This window comes from Vanellus vanellus, assembly GCF_965231255.1.
Source record: "Vanellus vanellus genome assembly, chromosome: 1".
NCBI classification, from domain to species: domain Eukaryota; kingdom Metazoa; phylum Chordata; class Aves; order Charadriiformes; family Charadriidae; genus Vanellus; species Vanellus vanellus.
This window is the reverse complement of record NC_138905.1, coordinates 68,520,659-68,544,370: the sequence shown is the minus strand read 5'-3', so window position 1 is coordinate 68,544,370 and position 23,712 is coordinate 68,520,659. Positions and strand designations below refer to the sequence as shown.

General features: G+C 38.0%; 1 protein-coding gene across 1 annotated transcript in view; it reads right to left on the bottom strand.

Annotated features, from left to right (window-relative positions):
- Positions 1-23,712, bottom strand: part of WNK1 (WNK lysine deficient protein kinase 1) — a 107,140-nt gene that overhangs the window by 62,430 nt on the left and 20,998 nt on the right. Inside the window, exons 2-4 of the mRNA XM_082498637.1 lie at positions 10,361-10,533; positions 5,202-5,422; positions 3,022-3,179 (exon numbers count right to left, since the gene is read on the bottom strand). Coding sequence (XP_082354763.1) covers positions 3,022-3,179; positions 5,202-5,422; positions 10,361-10,533 — 552 coding nt within the window. The remainder of the gene's footprint in view (positions 1-3,021; positions 3,180-5,201; positions 5,423-10,360; positions 10,534-23,712) is intronic.

Sequence of the window (23,712 nt, the reverse complement as noted above, 5' to 3'; positions counted from 1 at the left end):
TACTAAGCCTAATAGTAACTGCAAAGGGGGTGAGGGAAATCAATTAATTTAAATATGTATTGCCCGCGTTGAGTGGCTGCACTTTTTGATCTTATTGCCTTTGGGGTTTCGGTGGTTTTTAAGCTCCCACTTGGCATGTATGTCAATAGCAAACTATTGTAATTCCCTTTCCCTCTGATGTCTGCGTATGCATATAGATAAAATAATGTGTTCATCTAAGCCACAGCAAGACTACAGCTGCTACCTCAAAATATTCCTAAATATGCCCAGGTAAGTAGCAAACCAAGGTGTTGAAATGGAAATGTCAAACATCTTCCACAAACCACATTCACCTTCCGACATATATTAGAAGGAAATGTGTTGGTAAGTACTGTTTGAGTCACCTACACAGGAAGTTTTCCGACTCCACTGTTATTGATGGTTCGCACACAGTACTTTTAAGTACCGAATTTCTCAACTGGCGCACCCCTCATCCACAACTGCAGACATTGTCTAAGCTTCTAAAGTATCATTTGAAACAAAAGAAAATCTTATTTCTTTAACAGGGAGCAAAGGACAAGGGCAGAAAACTATATGGCTCTCACGTTGGTTCATAGAGGTTTCACAGAGTGGTAAAAAGACTACAAAGTATTCTATTTCACTTTCATAACATGGTTCTGCTGTCCACATTATAGAAGAAAAAACTGAATTATCCATTATCAGATAAGACAGGTTTGTGCTTTAATTCCAGATAATATTGTCTTTTATTCACTGCAAGCCTTGCTTGAAAGTTATTCAAGTTTTGTTTGTGGGGTTTGGGGTATTTTTTGTGGGTTTTTTTTGTGTGCTTGTTGTTGGGTTTTTTTTGAAAAAAAAACAAAAACAAAAAAACAAAACACACACTCCTTTGTGACTACAATGAAATAAACAAACCCAACTTTACCAAAGTACACAGCCTTTCACTCTCTGCTTAGAAGCAAATAAATGTACGTTTCATTTACCTTCCTGTCCTTTGCTTCTTCTGAAAGAATACAAGATTTCCTTAATTTCATATCAAAGTACATTTTAGAGCTCCCTAGCAGTAGATGAAACAGCAGAAATATTCAACAATCAAATTCAATCTGTGAACCACCAGCAGCACAGCTGAGTAGAAGGTGATGTTAGATAGACAAAAAAATTACTAATGTTTCTGATCCACTTAGAAGTTCAACAATAAACCAAAAACAATAGGGAGAAAGAAGCATCAAGAACAATAAACAAGTGGTAAATTCAACCCTCATAAGTCTCTAGATCTAAAGTTTGCCTGCTACAAGCCCCTACAAAGCTTTCTAATTGCTAAGTACTTCACAGACCAGGGAAAAACAGCTCTTTAAGACCTGGGGACTTCCAAGCCTGAGATTGTCTCAAAAGACGATTCTCACCACAGCCCAGTTCCTAGTACTTTTCATGGAATGGGCAGGGCAGTTACAGCAGGTGTCTGTTCTGAAAAAAAGCACCCATCCAAATTATGCTGCTTTGGCTCTGGCCAAGACACATACATAAGCATAGCAAAAACTTATCACTAAGACTGTTTTGGTAAGATACTCAGTTTTCTTTCACTGATCCAAATAGCTTGCAAATCAGATTATGCTGTAAGCAGAGTAAAGGCTAGACTTTACCCTTGTTTTCCCTCTCTATTTACAAAATTACAGATAAGACCACCAACATGCAAAAAAAAAACCAAAATAAGGACTCCTCCAGTATATATATATAAGCTTACTGTAACATCTGTTCAAAAAACCAAAACAGTCATTTATTCCTTCTTTCTTCCTCCTGTACTTCTCCAATACTCCCCTTCAAAGAAGGGATAGTCTTCCATTTCACCAAGTCTTCCTTCAGAATTCATTACTTCTGACACAAAGACCCTTCCTTCCACATCTCTAAGTCAGTAATTATATCTGCCTTTTACAGTGTGAAGCATCAGGAATAAGAGAGATCTTTATTTTTCCAAAGCTAAGCAAGGCATTTATTAAATCCCCAACCTCTTCAAGATAAAACACGCTAAGATTAACAGCAATTCATTTGTCTACGGATCAGAGAAAGGTAAGGTTTCTTTCCTCCCTTTGCACATCCACACAGGTATTCTAAGAAATCCAATGCAATTTTTCAGTTTCCCAAGTGGCTATCTCACTATTCTTTCCGAATGCTTAGATCAGAAGGTTGAATGTGTACAGTTTGTTTCACTGCACTGGTATAGTCTTCACAACACTGTTTAGAAATCACAAAAGTAAATAGAGCCACAACCATTCTGAACATTTCTAGCAGTACTGTTCTGCTTCCTACACTCAAGGTCTGTAGGTTCCACTTAGTCTAGTCAGATGGGCAAACTCAAATCTCTTGCTTGCCTTCTTAGCCTTATTTGGTTTCACTGGCAATGCTTCCACCAACACTACACTTACCAGCACTTCTCTGGGTAGAATACTTTCCTGCTATTTATCAAGTATTTCCACTGTGTAATTATAAGAAGTGCACCTGACACACAGTAGCTAAGGGCCATTTGGAATTCAGTAAACTATTAACTTAAAATCACTCTTGGTAACAATTTATGATTTGCCTTGGCAGGCAGCTAAGCCAAAGTGCTCAAAATTTGTGATCCAGCTTTATTTCAGAGAACAAAGTTACCAGCTAATCTTCAAGACTGAAAGACTTCCACTACCCCCCTAGTGGCTTAGAAAATAAGCTGTTATTATTCTAATGCGTTTTGTTGTTTGCTTTTGGGTGTTGGTTGGGTTTTTTTGTTTTGTTTTGTTTTTTTAACTCTATGCAATACCTTCTTATATCCTGAAGGAAGAGTATGAACACATGCAAAACTATTTCCATTCACAGACTTCTGACTGACTGTTCGGTAAATTGAACCATCCTGTATCTTTCCACCTATCCCTCAAAAACCTCTTGTCAGCTTCTTTTCCCTCCACACATACTCGCACAGTACCATGCTACCCAGCTGTACTCCTTTGCTGCTAGTAGTAATAGCTGTAGAATCAGTAGTGGCGAGGGACTTACACTGGTCACTCGACGGTAGATCTGCGCAGCATTTTGGCACTCGGAATAAGGATACTCAGACGTGGCCATCTCTAGCATACACATCCCAAAAGCATATACATCAACGGATTCATCATATTTCTCTTCATACATCTCAGGGGCCATGAACTCTGGGGTACCTTAAATTAAAAGAACGATTCAGACTCTAAATGTCTCAAAGCGAGCAGAGGCTGCTGGCGTTACTCACCGCAGGAGGAAGTGGATTGGCAGACCTGTGAGACAAGAGAAAGTGGAAGCAAAAAGAAGAGGGAGGAAACCCTTAGTCACTGTTGCATCAACATACTTTGTGAGTCTTCCATTGCAAGGCCTTTATGGAATAAGAACGACGTGAAAGGACAGATGCAATTCCTGTTTTATGTGTATTAGTTAAAGTAAGTATCAAAACAGACTGGATCAGGCTGGAGTCAAACGGAGAGGAGGGGATAAGAAGAGGGGAAACTCTAGACTAGCCATAGGCTGCAAACCAAATACTAAGGAGAGTTAAGACACTTACCTTTTCTCTCCCTGTAAGAAAGGAGGCACATTAAACCTTGTTTCAAAAATTATCCAACTGCCCTTTGCTGCAAAAGAAGTAGTATTGGTAAGAGCCCACAGCTAGTCTCTGACCTGGTGCTTTCCATCTACTTTTTGAAGTAGAATGGTTTGGGAAAGGCCTTGCAATGAAAAACTCTTTTGTTACAAATATATATCTTTATGAAAAAAATGATAAAAAGTAATTTTCTGCAAAGGCCACTCACCACAGCCCTTTTCTTCATATACTTACCTTCCCACCTGCAGTATATTTATAGGCCTACTGCAGATACAGGCATTAGTGAGGGACACCCTACAGTCAAAAATACTCAGAAATACAGAGAGATTGAGTTACAGGCATAGAGCGTGAGATTCAACAAGTCCCATTTAAATAGTGTGCAGAGAATTATTGCCCAGTGAAGCATCACAGCATCCCCTCTGTAAGCAAAGGGACTGCATTGTATGATCAGATTTACTTTAAGTCAGAGATGCAAGTTTGCTTTTTGTAAATTTAAGCACAGAATTATTTCCTGCAGACACCAGATTCAAGACAGTTTACAGATCACTCTATAGCCACATTGCTTGTTTTCACTACACTAAACCAAAAAGAGAATGTAATTGCAGTCATTTATCCAAAGGCTAACCATTAACAGATAGCTAGATACAAAGTGGTAATTTTCCAATAATAAATTTGAGGATAAGATGAGTATGCTTAACAAATATATTTTTTTGACACCGTATACTTTTCTTTCCTATTAATACTTTGACTTGGTTAAAAGCAGGAAATATTTCAGCGACAGCTTGCAAGACAATTTACAGGTATACACCATTGATCTCACCTAGGAATCTAGTATAGGACTGTTGAGTAATACCGCATTTTAGCAAGCTCTAAATACTGACAGCGAGAGCAACTTTATTCCCTGCAGTCTATTCACCCAACTATAAAAACAAAGCTGATAAAACCAATTCTTTAAAGAATTCACAAAAAAGACCACACTAATTCCAATTTCTGAAAAGCGTTATTAGTGGATACATAAGAACAGAGCAAGTACAAGGCAGTATTTCCCCAATGCATCCTCTTAACTAAAAATCCACATTCTATAGACTCCCTGAGTAAGGCATTATACCACAGTCTGTGATATAAAATATATATATTGACTTTCTTTGATATACCTTAGCTTCTGTTTACTCAAAGGGTAAGAGATTTAATATTAAGCTCTGGTGACAAAAAAAAAAAGGCTGTATAAATTAATGCTAGACTAACTATCAAAATGTTCTTTGGTCACCAAAATGCACTTGTACGTTTCTTGAAGCATCATATTAAAGCTGAGATTTACATGTAGTCAAGAGCGGTTTTATCAACGATGTTGCACTAAACTGTTGGGCGGGGCAATGAATCTATATTCCAAAATACCTAATGTTATTATACAAATATCAAAAGCACAACCAAAATTTCAACACAATCTCATCAGGAACACAGAATGACCTCAACAGCCAAAAAACAAAGCCTACACACTTCCAGGCTTTGACATGTACCTTTGAAACCATATTTTTCAAGAAACCTCATAAAAGACTTGAGTTTCCAAATTGGTAGACTGGCTCACCAGCCTCCAAAACCAGGAGAGTCTTACCTATCACACTTTTGGCAAAAGAAGCTCGTTTCAGGGTTGCCAGACCAAGGTCTCCAATCTTGACTGATCCAGTGGGGCCAGTAATAAAGATATTGTCGCATTTTAAATCTCTATGAATAATGGGAGGAGTGCGCGTGTGTAGAAATTGTAAGCCTTTCAGTATCTGACGGCACCAGCTTCGCAGTACTTTAATTTTCATCACTTTAAATCTTTTCAAATACCTAATGAAGAAAGTAACAGAAGGTTAAACAGGTTCTACTATCAAGTAGTAAACTATGCTGTATCATTTGCTGTTCTGAAGAAAGCAAGCAGTAACTAAAGAGAAGCACAAATTTCAACTTCACCTTCTATTTTAGAATCTACTTGGGCATTTCAAGGCTTCAGAGGAACTGAAGATGATTTCCCCTCCTAAAACTTAGGCTGCCCTATTCAGAATTTCTAACTCAGTTCTTCTAGCCAGGGGACTACAGTGCTGAAAGATAAATGTGAAATGCTTGATCTATAGCAAATAATTCATTTGCAAACACAGTCACCCTATGGTAATTAGGCAGTTGGCTTGCTAAGTATCAAGGAACTGTTTCCCTGACAAAGAGCTAGAAGCTTATGCATTGCAACAATTCTTTATCTATTCAAGAGGGGTTTTTTTTCTTCCCTTTTATCCTGAAACTGCTTAGTTACAACCTTTTCATTGATTAAATGTAACTGGGTGGGAAGGTGGGGCACTAGGGCCGAAATACTAATAACAACCAAGTACCTACAGAGTTGTTGCAAACTATGCAAGAGCTCTGAAGTCATTATACCATAGTTATCAATATTAGTCCAAGCACTCCGGTCAAGGATTCCAGGTTACACTTTAAACCTGCTTCAAATTTACTTGTTGAGTTGTCAAGCAAATCAGAAATTCTTAGAGATCACTTCCTCGGTTCAAGATGGCATTCGATGACCTGAGTCTGACTGGTACTACTCATGACTGCAAAAGTATGGACAAATACAGAGCGGGCAGGGAAATCTTTAAAAAGGCTCTGCCAAATAATTGACATCGTAGAGTTCATACATAAAGTCAGTATCCCTTCGCAGACAGAACGTGAACCAACCTTAATTGTTCTAACATCACCACTTTTTACAGTCCCATGTCAGAATAGCCAAATTTCATACCAAAAGTATTTTCCAATGCTTAGGATCTAAGACTACGATCTTATTCTACTCCTAAATTTCAACAGATTAGAGATGCCACAAGGCAAATAACCTATGACAGTATTCAAATGCTTTCCGGCAGTGTCTTCTCACAACCCCTCTTTGGGTAAAACAATTTGAAGTGAACAGTTGTTGTTTTCTTCCTTTTGAAAAAGTATGGGCTGAAATACATTGAGAGAAAGGAACCATCATGTTGTGTAGAGCAAAGACTTTTTTTTCTTATTCAGCTAATGTTACTCAAAGTCTCAGATAAAGACCAATCTCACACTACCGCAAGACTGGTAGTAAATTCTGTGACCAGCATGGAGTCTAGCAACTTCAATCTTAAAATAAAACCAAGTCATGTTCAATTATTACATGGTAATGTTCAGTCTCTTCTGCATATCCACTTAATCACGAGAAAAAGTCTTGATGAAATCACTTGAATCAACACCAACATAAAAATGCAGTATATTAATCCCTTTTACTTTAATTTCTCCAGTTCAAAAGAAGATCTGGAAAATCAAGTTGCTAGCAATAATCCTGCTGTGAAAACAGATCTGTAAAAGCAATTGGGACCCAGTTCCAGAAAGAAATCAAGCCTCAAAACAGAATGTAAAGACAGGCAGGGAAAAAGCCAAGCCAAGGAAGGAGACAAACTGAAGGAGGTTCTGGATCACATCAGCTACCACTTGAATTCTTGCTATTGACACAACCCTCATTCATCTCTCTTGAGTCTGTTCCAAAGATCACATGGTAGGGGCACTTCAGTTCAGCATCTGGAATCCCTAATTACATTCTTGGTTTCAAATATGCTAGTCTACTGCCAGCTTCTCACTGTTAAAGGACCTGGGTCCAACCATCACCCAGCATCCTGCAGTGTTGCTGTCATTTTTCCATAACACTGTCATGAACTAAGTCACATGTCACTTAAGGCAGAAACCATTTTAAAATGGAAGCATGTATAAATACATAAAAATACACAGACAACCCTACTAGCCAGTATGTTTTCACTTTTCCTAGTATCATAGGAAAACTCGGGCTTGAAAAAACCTCAGGAGGTTTCTAGTCTAAGCTTCTGCTCAAGGTAGGGTCAGCCATGAAGTCAGACACAGTTACTCTGGACTGTATCCAGCCAGGTTTCTAATATCTCCAAAGATGGAGCCTGCACAATTTCTTGGGGCAACCCGTTCCACTGACTACCACTACTGAAATAGCTTCTCCTTATATCAGTCTGAACCTCTTTTGTTTCAATCTATGTCTGTTGTCTCTAATCCTCCCACCATGCACCACTGCAAAGAGCCTGACTCCCTCATACATCCTGGAAGACTGCTGTTAGGGGTCCCCCAAAGGATCCTCTTCAGGATGACCATGTTCAGTTCCCTCAGCCTCTCCTCACAGAGGAAGTATTCCAGCACCTGACCATCTCGGTAGCCCTCCATTGAACTTGTTCCTGCTTAATTAACATCATTCTTGTCTATTTTACAGGGTAGTAGTCAATTTAAAAGAAAGATATTTGATCTTAACACAGAATACAAGCAAAGATGAGAATGCAAGGCTTTCTTAATAGTTAGCTTCAATAAACAGAGAGAAACAGGAACTAGATTTTGGCTTTCTGTCTCAAGGTTGCTTGTGTTGGGTTTTTTTGAAGCAGGAAGGCTGCTGACCTATTGCATCTCAGCTCAAGGAGCTATAGGAAACCCTACTAAGTTAGCAGAAGTAGTTATGAAGGTATGTGTCCTACCAGATAGCTGACATTCATTTAAAGTGGATCAGGAACACACACTAAAGCAGCCTTAGACAAAACTAGTGGCTGACACTTAAGTCAGACTAAAAGTTGCTGTCTTTATTAGTGGTATAAAGACTTAAAATAGGTCAACTCCATTTTTTTCCCCAATATTTTAATTCCATGATAGCATACAATATCAGAAAGCAGTTTAATTCTTTACAATTGAGTAGTAAAACTTTTCCATTGGTATGCAGAAGTTCAGGGACTTTTCTTCATGCAAAATTAGAAATGTGCCCAAGCAGCATGTGAAAATAATGAGCCACAGGATTTTAATACTATTTATGTGTATATGTACCTAAATGTATAAAAATACAAAAAAAAAAGAAAATTTATTTAAAGACACCATCACACTTTTCTTCTGTTTTTTTTTTTTGTTTTTGTTTTGTTGTTTTTTTTGGTTTGTTTTTTTTTTTTTTTTTTAATACATCAAGTGATAACAATGTTCATGTCCCAAGTCTCAAAACAAGGAAGATATCACCTGTACTAAATGCAGGCAATGTAAACATACTGAAAAAAGATATGGAAGTAATACTCAGTCAGCCAAATATCATAAGCAAATACAAGTGTGCAATGTAAATCCAGGAATATGACACAGGTACATGAAATTTAATGATACTATATTTGGCACATCAGAAATTTCCCATATAGTTTACCTGTCAAGTTTTAAGTGAAGTGGACAAGAATAAACTAAATCACAATTATAACACAAGCTATACAATAATGGGGGGGGCAAACACTCAGAAGTCTACAGTTTAAAAGATCTTCAATTAAAGAGTCCATAATTTCTTTCTGGCTAAAATAAAAAGGCCTTCATATTTCAGAGTACAAAATAATCCTACAGCCAGCAACGCTGAGGTATTTCTTCCTACCAACGCTCTACTTTATAATTGTCTATTATTTATCTTCTTGCTTAGGCCACCACATAATAAGCCAATCCAAATATTAAAATCTCTGAGGGGGAGAAAGGAGTAAGAAAGAAAAATGTTAAATTCAACACTACATATCCTAGCATAAAATTAGATAACTTTAAAGGCATCTGTATAGAGCTGTAAAACCTTTGCTTTATTACGGCTCTGAAAAAGAACATGAAGCAACACATCTGTTACTTTATCTGAAATACCTTAAATAACCTCAGAAAAGTCTTCCCTGAACATATAGCTAAAGAGAAAGTTGCAGTGTTCTCCAGTACTATTTCAAGAGACAAACACTTCCCTGTAATTGCAGTACAGACTCCCAGAGAGCCATTTTTTCCTTCTTTAAGTATGTCCATTTGTGGCTATCAATAAGCATCGTAAAAACACAAGACATTCACAGGCTCTTTTAACCAAATAGATTGCAAATCGTTTCCAGCTCCTACAGCCTGCTTACACATTTAGGATTTGAATGCCTCTCCAAGACTTAAATAGGCACTGAATTAAAGCAAGGGCCCACCATCCCTGCATTTCAAATGCTGGCAGTTTTATTTCCAGTAGATTAATGGTGACTGGATGCTCGCAAACAAACTCACAGCTCTGCAAGTTTCTACGTGCAAGGCAAAGGCATGATTTCAGTGGAACTCCTCATAGACTCTGCATACCACTAGAGGGCCCTCGCGGCAGTTTGATTTGCTGGTGTCTACTTTTAACCCTGGTTTAAGAATAGACCTAGTTTCACTCAACTACTTCACAGGCTGAAATTACAGGCATCTGCATACTTTCAGATTTTTGTTACATACTGCTTCATGAAGTTTCAGCTAAACAAACAGGTGCTGGGTTGTTGGTTTGGGTTTTTTTTCTTTTTACATATTATTTGTACTGTAGTAACACCCAAAACATCCCAAAAGAGGCAAATTAATTCCTGCTTTGAACTTTACAAACCCACTCATGCTAAATGGAAGGCAGCTGGACAGGAAAAAGAAAAATTCTGGAGAAGTGAAAATAGAGCATTGTCTTCCTGAGCTCTCAAAACGTGAAAGTTTTCTGCATGTGCTTACTAGGACATCACAAGAAAGATTATGACAAGCTTACTAACTTAAAAGGATGTTCTACCATACCTTGCAGTGCTAGTAAGACTCCTCTTAAACAAGAGTTTCCCTACAGAAGTTTAGGCCTCAGCAAAAGGGCTCTGTTCTAATCTATTTTGAAATATGATCTATTTCTAGTGCTCTGATTTTGTGCTAATGATTCTTATATGCTTTGACATGCCTTAATTTACTTACGTTTTCAATGTTCCAGATGTCATGAGTTCCGTCACAAGAACAATACACTTCTTTCCTTTGACTGTAGACTCCCAGGAATCATAGAACCTGACAATATTGGGATGCTGAAGCCCTTTCAGCATTCCAGCTTCCTCTTTAAATCTTTGTCGCTCTGACTTGGACAGCTTCCGATCCTAATGAAATAGAAAAGGTACGTCAGAAAGCTTTGATTTATTTCTTACTTAGAGAAGCACCAACTTGAAAAAAAGTTGGGTACAGCGAACAAGTAAGAATCAGTAGTCTTAAACGCTATTTTGTTTGCAATTACCCTTAAATATGCTACTTAGAAGACATTCTATTACAGTCTTTTTATCATATATTTTTCCTTACAGTCTGATTGCTCTCAGAGGTAAGAATTGCAAGCCTGTAGATTATCTCCTCTTCCCGTTTCCTCCTCTCCTACTCTAATAAATTTAGTCATTGCCTGACGAGGTGGAAGTGGGACATAATGTCCTCAAATATTGAAGTGTTCAAGAACAGGCAAAATTGGATCATTTAAAGCATCTCTCAGGTTGTGCATAACAATAATCTTTAGTTATCCCTATGTGTATAATATCCAGACCACAGGTAACAGATTGGATTAACCTTCCATATAGGGGGTAGAGCATGAAGCCTCTCTAACATATAGTATGTAATTATAACTGTAGAAGAACAAAGTGAATGAGTTGGATTTTCTTTGACTAAAAGATTGACCTCATAGTTGAGCAACTTTGCTGTAATCAGGCACCAAGGAAAACAAAAACATAACTCACACTAGAGACAGAAAACAATCTTTTGGCCAGATCATGGAAAAGCATTCCTGGACAGTACTGTTGTATTATCTACCAACAACTGGCTATCAGATATCGTGAAGACTCTGAGCAGCTATTACCAGAGTAAGACACCCATCTCAAGAGAAAACAGTCTCCTTGTGTCATTCGGTGTTGTCAGATTACCAGTGCATTACCAATGCACTCGTCACACCAGTCAGATTGATCAGCTGACATAAATTGAATCCATATGCAGTTTGTATTTAAAAAAAACACCTCATTCCAGGATATACTTAAAGCCCAGAATTTTAGAATCACTGTTTTTAACAGTTATTTGGGAACAACCAGTGACCTCTGTCAAATCTGCAGTAATAATTTTAAGTCACTTCATTCCATATTCCCTTTTTAATTAAAGGGAGGTAGCAAAAACCTGCAGGGTTTACTTATGCTGCTCACAACCTCCTGCTGTCCTCCACATCATAATTCCTCTTTCTTTGTTTACAGGTAATGTGTTTTCTCAATACCATTCAGCTATACTAGTATCTAAACCATCTTATATTCACTCAGATCATTAACTTTTTCGAAGAGGTTCACAGAGTATTTTTGAGCATGGTCAAACTTCATTTCCAGATGAAGCTCCAATTGTCAGAAGTGGAAAAAGTCTTCCAGGAAAGTTTGAAAACAAGTTTGAAATCACCTCAGGGATCAGTATCTTATCAGTGTCTATGAATGTCAATCACACATACACTTTTACAGTTCTTGGAAAGATGCTAAATTCTTAAGCCTTGCAAATTTAGTCTATAGACATCAAAAGCATTCGATCTAGGAACTATTTCATTCTGCAGAAATTACAACTACCACCTCTTCTCACTCCTTCATAAGCATACTTGCACAAACAAATTTCAATATATCATGTTTTCAGAAGCACTCCACAAATATTCAAGTATTACTGTCTTCTTAGGTGTTGGTTTTGGTTTTTTTTAATATGGGAGTAATACTCCCACTTGAGCTGTGTAAGTCATCTAATAACTTTCCTTTCATTACAAACAGGGCAACACAAGTTCTGTTCAAAACCAGTTAATTTTGATGGTTACAAACAGCTGTGACAAAAAAGCAGTAGCCTGAAAGAGATCCAGTCAACAGACCATACACACATGCTTCTAAAACACTCAATGCTTCAAGCAATACAAAAATCAAAACAAGAATCATTCTTGCAGTAAAATTAAAAAGTTTTCTCAGCCTCTACATTTGATCCATATAACCCAAAACTACTCTATAGCTGTAAATCCAATTATTATATATGGTAATTCATTTTAGTCCAAAACCTAGATTTTAGTTATACATTTATTTTGTGCATTCTAACGAGCTATCTACCACAAACTCTACTAATCAGTTTTAGACTATACTTGACAGGGCCTTATTCAGTTTTCCCTACCACTGTACTACTGACCCCAAATAGAAACTAACAAGTACTAATCACTCTTATTAATGAACAGACTCTTAACAGGCAGGTGTATTTTTACTCATTTCTCTTTCTGGTCACACGAATGGTAGCATCGTGTTCCTGCAAATACCTATGATGTTTAAAACAGACACTTAACAATTCAGTGGTAGCATTAAAAAAACACCAAGACAGTGACAATATACTAAGTAATTCAACACTTCTTTGAAAGTCACAGTGCCCTAATAGTCTGGGACAAGTTTGGGCACAAATACCAGCCAACAAATTTCACTCAGGGAAGATAGCTATGTTTTTGCAACCAAGGAAACATTGCACCCTTCAGCAGCATACTGCAGCAGCAAAAGTGAACATTAAACAGAGCTGTAAGAAAGAGACAGAGAGGCCACTTGTTTCATCAGACTAGTGATGCATGCTACCTTTAACCACCCTCATTTCCTTGGCTACACAACCCATACACTCATCCATAACAGTTATTTATATTTCTTTCCTTAAAGGAACACTAATGCTAGGTAACAGAAAAAGGGTGAATACACTTAAAAAAACAATAGCATTCAGGAAAATACTAGATCTCATGTACTATTATACCAACAAAATGAACCTGTATGCACGACTGCTTATACTTGTACAAACTACATCCTAATGCAACTTGCAAATAGCCTAATGCAATTTAAAAACTACAAGTACACTTTCAAAACTTGAGTATTCCATACACCAGAACCTTAAAACCTTTTAGACCGTAAGATTTCCCAGACTGCACAGAGATGGACTAGAACAAAGCCCATTCCAAATACTACATTTTGACAATCTTTGAGCTGTTAGTATGGGCAAATAGGACAACTTTATGTTCTTTCTTGTAAAGATGCAATTTAAGCAGCTGCAGCTACTAAAATACTGAGATAAGCAAGAAAATAGAGCAGCATATGTAATTTGGGAGACTGAGACATGGCGCTACCAGCCACGTTAGGTATGAATACTTCGGGAAAGTCAGGGGAATGAGAACATCTTGGCACCACACGAAATCCACACACAAAAGTTACTTTACAGTAGAGCTGTAGCAGTGAGAAGGAAGCCATCATCACAATGAGAATTTAAAAGAGCATTTTTCAAGCATTTCAGAATGGGACACCTTTCACAGTCCTCACTTATAAGTGTATACTCCAAGAGACTCAAAAGCCCAGACTTGTCTTTCCAACAAAGCAGCTACTTGGGGCAATACTCAGATTCCACTGTGGCCTTTGAGCAGGAGTCTGCAGGAATGCAAGACCCTCAGCCCTATCTCCATCTCTAAAGAGGTAATAAAAAGTTTGTGGCATATCATTTAAAATAAGCACTCCTTTTGATTAAATTATCTTGAGGGTGAATCACATAAGCAGATCTATCTCCTACTGCCTTTTTCCTGTAACTCAGTCTAAATAGGTATATAGATGGATCATTTCTGCATGTATTTGCTGTTTTCATCTGGAAGCAAAAATAGGGGTTTCACAACTTAACATTCCAGTATCACAAAATATAAGATTGGTTAAACAAATTTAATGTTTTCTTTGATTTTTATTTTCTTTTTAAAATCAAACAGACAGAAACTGAACAAAATAGAAAGACATACAAGATGCTTTTCCATAAGCCTGGGAAACTTGAACAATTTTATAAGGAAACCACCACTTCAAGAACAGTTAATAATATACAGCTTGATATCCTATCCTTCAAAGACCAATTTGTTTTCGAATTCCAACTGGTAAAATTAAAAAATGGACACCTTCCCTCCTGTCTGTCTGGGTTTTTTTACCATAATGAAGCAATCTTAGGCAGACAAGACAAAGTCCTAAGTCTAGAAGTTCGCAAATAACATTCTTGTATTTTGATTAGCACATACTGAGCAGATATAGCCCAAACACTTAAAAATATACAAAGCTGTCAAACTGTAGGAGAGCTTGCTTCCTAAAATGGATTTAACTATCCCATAAAATGGCCAGCATTGTTCTTCCTGAACCGATAGTCTTCCCAGAGGACTTAAGTGTCATATCCCAATCACTGGGCTGCCCTTCGAACAAACCAAAACAGATGCATCAAGCCCACTCCGTTCATTTCATTCATGCCTTTCCACCTACATTAAATTGTTTTGACAAGCCAGGACAAACAGCAAGGCTTCCCAGCACGTGACCCATGGTTCTGCAGTGCCAGGGGCCTGAACGGAGACAGGCAGCAAGTGAAACAATTGTTCAGCTATGAACAATTCAATAAGCTTTTCTTGGCTGTTTCCATTTATCCATGTACTTCCCCTCTGATTTCTTTTGGTCAGGGAAGAGCTATCAGAGGTGTTTACATTATTCAATGTAAAAACAGAGATCTTAGTCATTCATGATAAATCAGATATAGGCTTACTCTTTCGCTAATGTACTTAATTTACAAGAGCATGAATTACACACAGCCTCCTTCTATCCCTGTACCTAAGTGCCTTACATAAATGCAAAAAAAAAAAAAAAAAAAAAAGACCAACCCAAAACCAGAACAACCCCTCACGATTAGCTATTGTACCAAGCCACAAAAAACAAAGCTTATCGGCAAAAAATGCCTATATTCTTTTGGTGACTTTTTTCAGCCAAGGCTTAATATCTATTCAGCATTCTTAATGAGGAAAGAAAAAACATTTCTGGCACCTAAATTAATCTTAAATTTCAACTGGGTTGCTCACCTACCTGTTCAGTCTAATGAATAATTTTGCTTACTTTTCCTTCCTCACTTTCCACAGTGCTTCTGAGTTCTGTCCTACTAACATTGTGACAAGAAATCACACATCTGCAAAGCACATCACACTACCACAAGCAGTTGTGGAGCCTGGCTCAGACACCTGAAGCAGCAGCAGAACCAGCAGCAGAACCAGCAAGGCATCATACTCTGCTCAGGCCATTTGAGTCTGCTCTTCATTCATAATGAGCTCAACTAAGAGTCTTATATCCACTGTCCATTTTTACTAATTGACACCAAATTGTGTGAGCTAAGTTTTAGGACCATTCAGCTGGCATTAAATTGACACAGCTATGCAGAAGAGACAGGATGCACTTCACTCTCAAACACATGCTACAGGATACCAAGCAAGTGGTTAACAAGAGAAATATTCTACATGGAAGGAGCTAGATCTGTTAACTCATGCTATACATCCTCAAGGGTGATTTTCTGTTTCTTAATCTCAAGTACAACTAACATCACCAAAGCGCCAGGGAACCTTTATGCGCCATGGAACAAACCTGACCCAGAAATCTTCCCATGGTCTCTATCCTCTACAAAGAAGTACTCACAGGTGATAAAGGTCAACTTTAAACTGCACTGTTTTTCAAAACAAAAGCTCGGTGTGTGAGCTGCTACACAACTTAGACAGCTGTTCCCTCTTCCACAATATTAGGAAGACAATCAATAAAGAGAAAACAGAGAAAGACTGGACACTTTACCTATGCTACATACAGGTTTTACTAGCTTTCTGCATGTCCTACTGCTAGATCCAGAAATTCTATGCAGCTATATTGCAGGGACAGTTAGTGGGTTGTTTTGTTGGTTGTTTTTTTTAAAGCTACACTAGAGCAACACTATGTAGCTTTTATCCAAAGAGCTGCACTAGAAAGTACACTAGAAAAATTAGTAGCAATGAACTGTCTTCAAGTGGTGTGATCTGAAAATGCAGAGCCATGACAGACTTCAAAGTGCTGTTAAATTATAGTCAGTCTGAATCACAACCAAGGTAAATTATCTATCTGTGCTGAGGTTACACCAAGCTTTCCAAATGTCTGAAAATTTGAAGGGAAAGACGCTGCTGCTCCCAGCCTATTATTCAGAGGAAGAAGTAGTGTACAGAAGAGACAAGTGTTCTTCTGTGTGCATTTCTGCAGCGTATGAGAAAGGCTTTGCAAGCCTTTTAGGCAAGGTTAATGAGGGGTCATCAGAGGAGAAGCTAGCAAGACAGCACTCTGATATTCAGCGCTGTTAATGGAACTGAGGCTTTGTGGGCTGCAGTGTTCTCATCCTGAAAAAATCTAGCAGCTAAGAAGAAAAATGAGCACAGTGACCATTGAGCTAGATTAACAAAATATCAACAAAGAATCCACTGAGCTTAAAAATCATCCAATGTTGCACAGTTGGTACCTAGAAATGGAAGTCTAAGTGCACAAGAACTGCATCTACTTTTCTGTGTCAACACATAAACCACTTCAGGCTTTCCAGTGTTAAAGACTAAGTAGAAAGAGAGAAAAAGAAAGGGAGGTGGAAGAGACTATTCAAAATGCATCCACGTACAGCAACAGACACGAAAACTGATCAAGGATCTCCACAGACCCTTCCACTTTTCTATAAACCACTGAACATGACTGATTAAACCGAGCTGAACAGCTGCTGTTCCAAAAGTATGAATGCAAGAATTTTTTAATTTGACAGTAGCATTTCTCAGATGCTCAAAGCATTCACGCACACTGCTTGAGAGCTTAAGTGTATATTATAATGTTTGTAGAGTTACATAAACCTTTAGCTAACCACAGAGTTAGGAATCAGGTCTGCACACCGAATGGGAAACATTTGGTCTTCAGGCAGCTCCTGCTTCATGCATGCTTCTTGCTACAGCTTTCCTACCTTCCATTAGTCCCACCTTTCACAGGCAAGTCTCTACAGTCTCTACACAAGATTGTAAGGCTTGATTCCAAAATTTGCACTTGATTATAATCTGGGGGCTCTCAGAAAACTGGGGAAGATCATCAGCTGTCAAGATTGCCAGCTGCTCAATAAAAGAGTTTAGAAAAGCAATACATTAAAACTGTGGCTACTGAGGACAGTGAGTGCCAGATTAGGATACCCCAAAGTAGTACATGAGAAGTCACTAGATCAAGAGTTGCCAGAACATAGCTGTCAATACTCCCAGGCTGCACTCCACACATGTACGGAATAATCTATTAAAACAGATTGCCTTACTATGCACTGTTTGTTCTTTAGATAAATCAAGTATTATTTTTCCCCACAAACATACATGTATTAGCCAAAAGCTAAGCTAAAAAAAAAAAAAAAAAAAAAGGAGAAAGACCAAACCAAAAAGCTACAGTGTCCAAAATCCTCTTTAGCTTTCAGAAGGCTAGGTATCTTCCAACCTTGGTACTCCTTAGCTGTTCCCCCCTAGGTCAGACATCCCCAGAAATGGCTCTACAAAGACTTCTAGAAAGTTTTTAGGAAGAAAGGGTTTGCTTGCTTTCTACTTGGATATTGCTTCCTTATCCCCACCTTCAGGAATTCAGAAATCAACATCAATCTCCGCAGCTGCATAACGTCACACAGTTTGGGGCAAAGGAAGAATACAACGCACAACCTCTTCTTGGCATTAGGCTGCAGAGTCACAAAACAATGACTTGCAATGGAAGAAAAGAAAGGAATCGTATCAATACAGAAGAAATAAGGAAGCAAATCTGAGGATCTCAGTATTTCTGCGTTCTAGATGCTGGTAACCAGTATTTTCAGTCCCTTTTCTCCTCATCTTGGTTTGAAGATGGAAAAAAAAGTTGCTGAGGATGGGTAGCAGAATGAAACACAATGCCAAGTTCACACTTACTTTCACAATTTCACATTGCTGCTTGTGAAGTCTCCACAAGATGATTCAATTTTATAAAAGCTACAGACAGTCTTCATGGAGTATGTGAACAACCTTGAGAAAGATAACACTAGAGTACACATATCTAACACAACACAGAGGAGGCTTAACACAGTCATCTATTATACTTTTTAAAGTTCCTGAGTAAGGGTAAGTATTTTTTTTGTAGACTTCCTCTTACACAAGGTATTCAAAATGCTTTAAGTTTCAGGAAAGTACAAAATTAGTCAACCCAAGTGAGAGGTTAGAGGATTGTTCACATTAGTTGTACAGTTTCCTGGTGAAAAGCATCTACCTGTACATTCTCTACTGTATTTTCATTTCTGGCATTTCAATGCACAATAATCTCCTGAATACCACACCACAAAATTCATTAGAAGATGCAGTTAGTTGGTTAAAAACATACCAAAAAAATAAAATTGCTTCTTGTCCTTCCTCTTACCATTGAAACAGGTAAGCGATATAGCAAATGTGTGCAAGTTTATTGCTGCTGCTTGAAGGTTGAATGAAAGAAACAAATTACACCTATCTTGGCAGAGATGATACTTGGGTAAACTGATGGTAGGACAACGAAGAGGGAAATGAAATTCTCAGTGATCAGCCAAAAGGGGAACAAACAGAAGCCTTCATGAGTCAGGATTTAGCGTGAAGAAGTCAATTATACATACCCTGAAAGAGTCAATACTTGCGTAAGCTTCAGAAAATAAGAAATACAATTTTGTCTTAAGATTGAAGGGGGAGTATCTGCAACTAGAGCCTATGTATGTGACCGAAAGATACTAGCATAGCTCCCCATCATATCCTGCAATTGTTTGTCAGTTTTGATGAAGCTATGATTCATCACCACAGGGGAAGGGGAGAGAACATCACCAATAATTATATTCCCCTGATGTGGTCACTTCCCACTTTTACATATGCAGTAGCACCTGTGCCAGCAGTAGTACTAGCAGCAGCTAAGACACCTGGTGGCAGCAATGTCATAGACTTAACCTATGCTTGAAGAGACATCCTCAGTGAGAGTCTCCTTATAATAGAAAAGGCATCAGAACTGAAGTTTGTACCTGCTTGCACCAAGTTCTAGCATCATTAAACACAACTGACCTGTAACTAGTCACAATTATTTGGTCCTTCCAGGTCTTCAGCTAGAAAAAAAGGTGGCTAAATCCTCAAGTTTCCAGGATGCCATAATTCACAAGAACATTCAGAACAAGTCTACTGCTAACATTGCTATTGTTGTACAAGAAGTAGGCAGTAAAAAATAACAAGAACATGCAAACCTAAAGATGCTTTTAAAAAAGGGAACTTAGGAACACTGCATCAGAGATGTGCTCGCTAACTTGGTGAGATACAAAGCCATCCTGCCTCATTTCCTCACACTGAGCAAGTGGCAGAAGTGGGATCAGAAGTGTAAGGAGTATGCAAATACAACATGCATTATGAACACAGCAGCAGAAAACACACTTTTGTTTCTCTGCAGTACAACAGTATATCAAAATGTTTCCTCTTTATTTAAGGTCACAAGAAATCTTAAAGTACAACTCCCAATAACAAAGTTTATTTTTTGTTACAGTAGCACTGCGGGAATTTTTACTTTCAGCAATGACAAAAAAGACTACACTGCTCCACAGGTGCACTTCAGTATCATCTGCAATACTAGATGGAAGGCTCATTCCCAGTGCTCAGAGACAGAGAGATGCAAACATGCTGCTTGGAGACTGTGGCAACCAGCTATACCTCAACTGCCTCTCGAAAAGATAATGGCAGAGAAGAGAACCTGTACAACTCCAAAAGGGCTAATCTGCCTGGCTGACAGGCTTCCAAAGAGTCCAGCCAGTATAATTTTTAGGTTTCGACTTAAATTCTAAGAAGCATGAATAGCATGTAACTGGCAGTAAAGCACTTCACTTTTCCCAGTAAAATCAAACATCTGCAAAATTGTACCACCTGTGAGTCCCTACTGGATTACTAGCTTGTTTTCCCAAGCTGTGTTGTGTGTGAATATACACATTATTACAAGTTTATACAACTCCTCTCTGCACTCTTTCACATCAGCACAGTCATAAGCAAAGTAACTAGGCCAAACTGAAGAACTGAACCAAACTGCACTTCCGCAGAAAACAATGATTAAGACTAATCAGTACATTGACTAATCCCACAATTTCCTTTGGGAAACTTACATTCTTCCGAATACAGCCATGAAAACTGCATTGCCGCTTCAGAGTCAAGAACTATTCTCATATTTTAACAAATCAATTATATGTTTTATGTTGCTCTCCACACAAACAGTAAGAGAAAAATTTTAAACAGGAGATACGAAACCCATGGCTTAGACATGACCTCTTCTGGAATCTCTCAGGTCCTCAAGAGTCTGGTCTAAGAATGGCAAGCAACTGTTTAAGCTTCAGTCATTTCTATTCTAGGGTTGTTTTAGGCAGCATTTGTGTTTCCTTACACAGAAGTCTGGGGAAAAAAAGATGGCTAAAAGTTTTATTCAATTTATTCATCCTGAGAGGCTGAACATAAGGGACAGTAGTCAAAATGCTGGGCTATACAAAAATAATCAGTTTTATAACAGAGAGCTCACCTATTTATTTTCACTTTAAAATTGCTATTTGATCCATGGAAGATAAATGGGTAAGTTTGCTATCTGATACCAGTTCACTACACAGCTTATCTTTATTACATATGGCTTAATACAGAATTGAAATGTTAGCTGAACTGAATTCTTGATGAGCTATTAACCAGCTGAACCATCTTGTCACTTGGCTCAGATGCCTCATTACAAGTTTTGAAGCTCACGTCAATTCTCACTTTGCACTGAATTGATTGCTGTGTCAGTGAGAGGGAAGGTACATCTAATCATCTCAGTTTAATTTTCCTATGAAAATCCAATTCTCCATTCAGGGGGTGACAATACTGAAGCAAAAAAGCCTCCGCCACAATCCATTCTGGTTACCTTACAGATTTATTAACTCATTGCATCAAAAGAGCAACTGTAGCTCTTTTTGTTTCACATTTCTGTATAACCATAAGAGTCCTTTTATGAGTAGGTACATGCCTAGAACATCAGCGTGAACCCTAAGCCGATTCTGATAAAGGCAAATCAATTTAGAGAATCAAAAACATACCACAATTCTTCATCCTATATATTTCACAAAGCTATTGGCAAAGACGACGAGTTAGTTACATATACTTTTCAGCATGCTATAAGTTGCATCAATATGCTTGGAAACTGTACAGAAGTGTCAAGATGATTCCAAAGACTTACTAACAATCAAAGTAGGAAGTACACAAGAACTAATAATGATCCTGTCCCTCTGCCTAGTTCCCTCACAAAAATCCCAGCATAAAGCCTAGAGGCAATAAGCTTGTCTATGCAAGTATTTAAGCAGCGGTCCCCTGTGCTCCCCCAGTTGTAAAATGAACTCACGCCAGCCTACAGTACACGTTAGCATCAAGTTTACATACAACGCCAGTGCATATATTGCATATTCAGCCTAATTACACTAGAGGAGTAACTCTTCCCAGCTTTGCTTCTTTTTCTGCAAAAACATCCAAAAGCAATGCTTCATTTAATTTACAAAATTGTGGATTACTATCAGTTATGGCAGGATGATACACAAAGCGTAGGCCAAGTACTGGCAGCCAACAGAAAATCCTTACATAATCATTAGAGAACTCCATGCCAGACATATCTCCTTCAGAGATAGATCTCTCATTCAGTGATCCTTCAGGGATTCATCATAAATCCCTCAAATAATTGCCAGGTGTTCTGCATGTTCTTGCACAATAGACAGATCTCATGTAAAGAAAAACTAAAGAGTTCCAGAAACAGCGAGTTTTATGGTGTGACCAAAATTTGCGTTCTAGATGAGATCTCAGGAATACCTTGCGTAAATACCAGTATTAGCACTAGCATTTGACAACCATGAAAAGTCCTAAAACACACTGAAGAAGCACTATATTTTTTTTTTTTAAGCCTCACTGCATCAATGATGCAGTCTTCCTCTGATATACCAGAATGCCCATCTTCATCTCAGGCTTCTCATGAAGGGAAGAAGTAACAATTTGTCCATGCCTACCTGACAAGTTGACTTATGAAATCAGGTTCTTGCATCACTTGCATGTTTATTATAGACTTTCACAATGATACCATATACATTAGAGAGACCTATGTTTACAACTGACCCCATACAAGATGTACGTCTAAAAAGCTACTCACTAAGTCAGAAATATTGCAGACAATATCAAATGTACCCCTAATATGTACACTTTAAAATATGCACACTATCATTCACAGAGCAAGGAATGTGAGCAAAGTTGAGTCAAGTGAAAGAAAACACTCAAGTGTTTAGTAGTAGGCAAACGGCAGGAAGAACAACTAAGAATACTGACATGAGGAAGCATACTGTGCATCCAGAAGCACAGTTTACTTTACAGTTCAACCCTGAATAATTTTATGAGTTAAAATATAAGGGAAAACAGTTTAATGGAAATGCAGCTGAAGGGACCAGTCAGATCCTATTATCTAAAGCAACACAGGCTACAATACATAAAAACAGCAAGCGTTTTGCAGTACAGTAAATCAAGGTAATAATATGCCTTGGACATAAAAGAACTATCTTTACAAAAGTTGAAAAAAAAAAAAAAAAAAACTAAGTGTTGAACTGACCTGCAAGAAAAGGCTTTGACAGTAAAATTTTGTGTAAACCAGCTGAGATTAAAGATTATCAACAGAGAAATCTCCAAGGTTATTCAAAGCAGACAGCTATGGAAAAGTACAAGAGGAAGTTTAGGGTGAACATTCAGGATTTATTTTTTTTTCTTGGAATTTGGGGGACTATCCATGGAAGCATTGTCATTGGCTTTTTCTGAACTGGGAAAAATCCTGCACTGTCAGAAGACCAAGCATGACCTAGAAGACCTCAGATACTCACCACAACATATCTATGAATCAGCTATTAAGTCTTTTACAGCTTATCCAAAAAGTTTGTGCTTTAGTCACATACTGTCTGTCCTTGGCCTGGTGCCACTTTATTTCAATTGTTTGAACAGGAACACTTCAAGAAATTCCTTGAAGACAAACTATAATGCCTGAGGATGTCATGGTCCAAAGGGCCTACCTTAAATGGGTCATTACAGTCTGTAAACAGGCTTTCTTGTTTTCAGTTTACCTCCTACTTTGTCACACTGAAGAACTCTACCTGCAGTTCAAAATTAATTTTACCTGTGAACTAAAGAGCATCATCCAAAAAAAGTTACAAATATTCAAATACTATTCCCCTACAGTGAAATATCTGATGGTCTGTGCATCATATACCAGAATTAATTATTAATCACCTTTAAAGAAGTTTCCGTAGCCAAAAAGTTATCTGAAAACATTTTTAGCACCATGGCTCTGTCTGAAACACATTCCTATGTGTTCAGCAAGTCTACATACAGAAGAAGCCATGGAAGCTGGAATTTAAATGAAAGTGGTTTGTCAGAA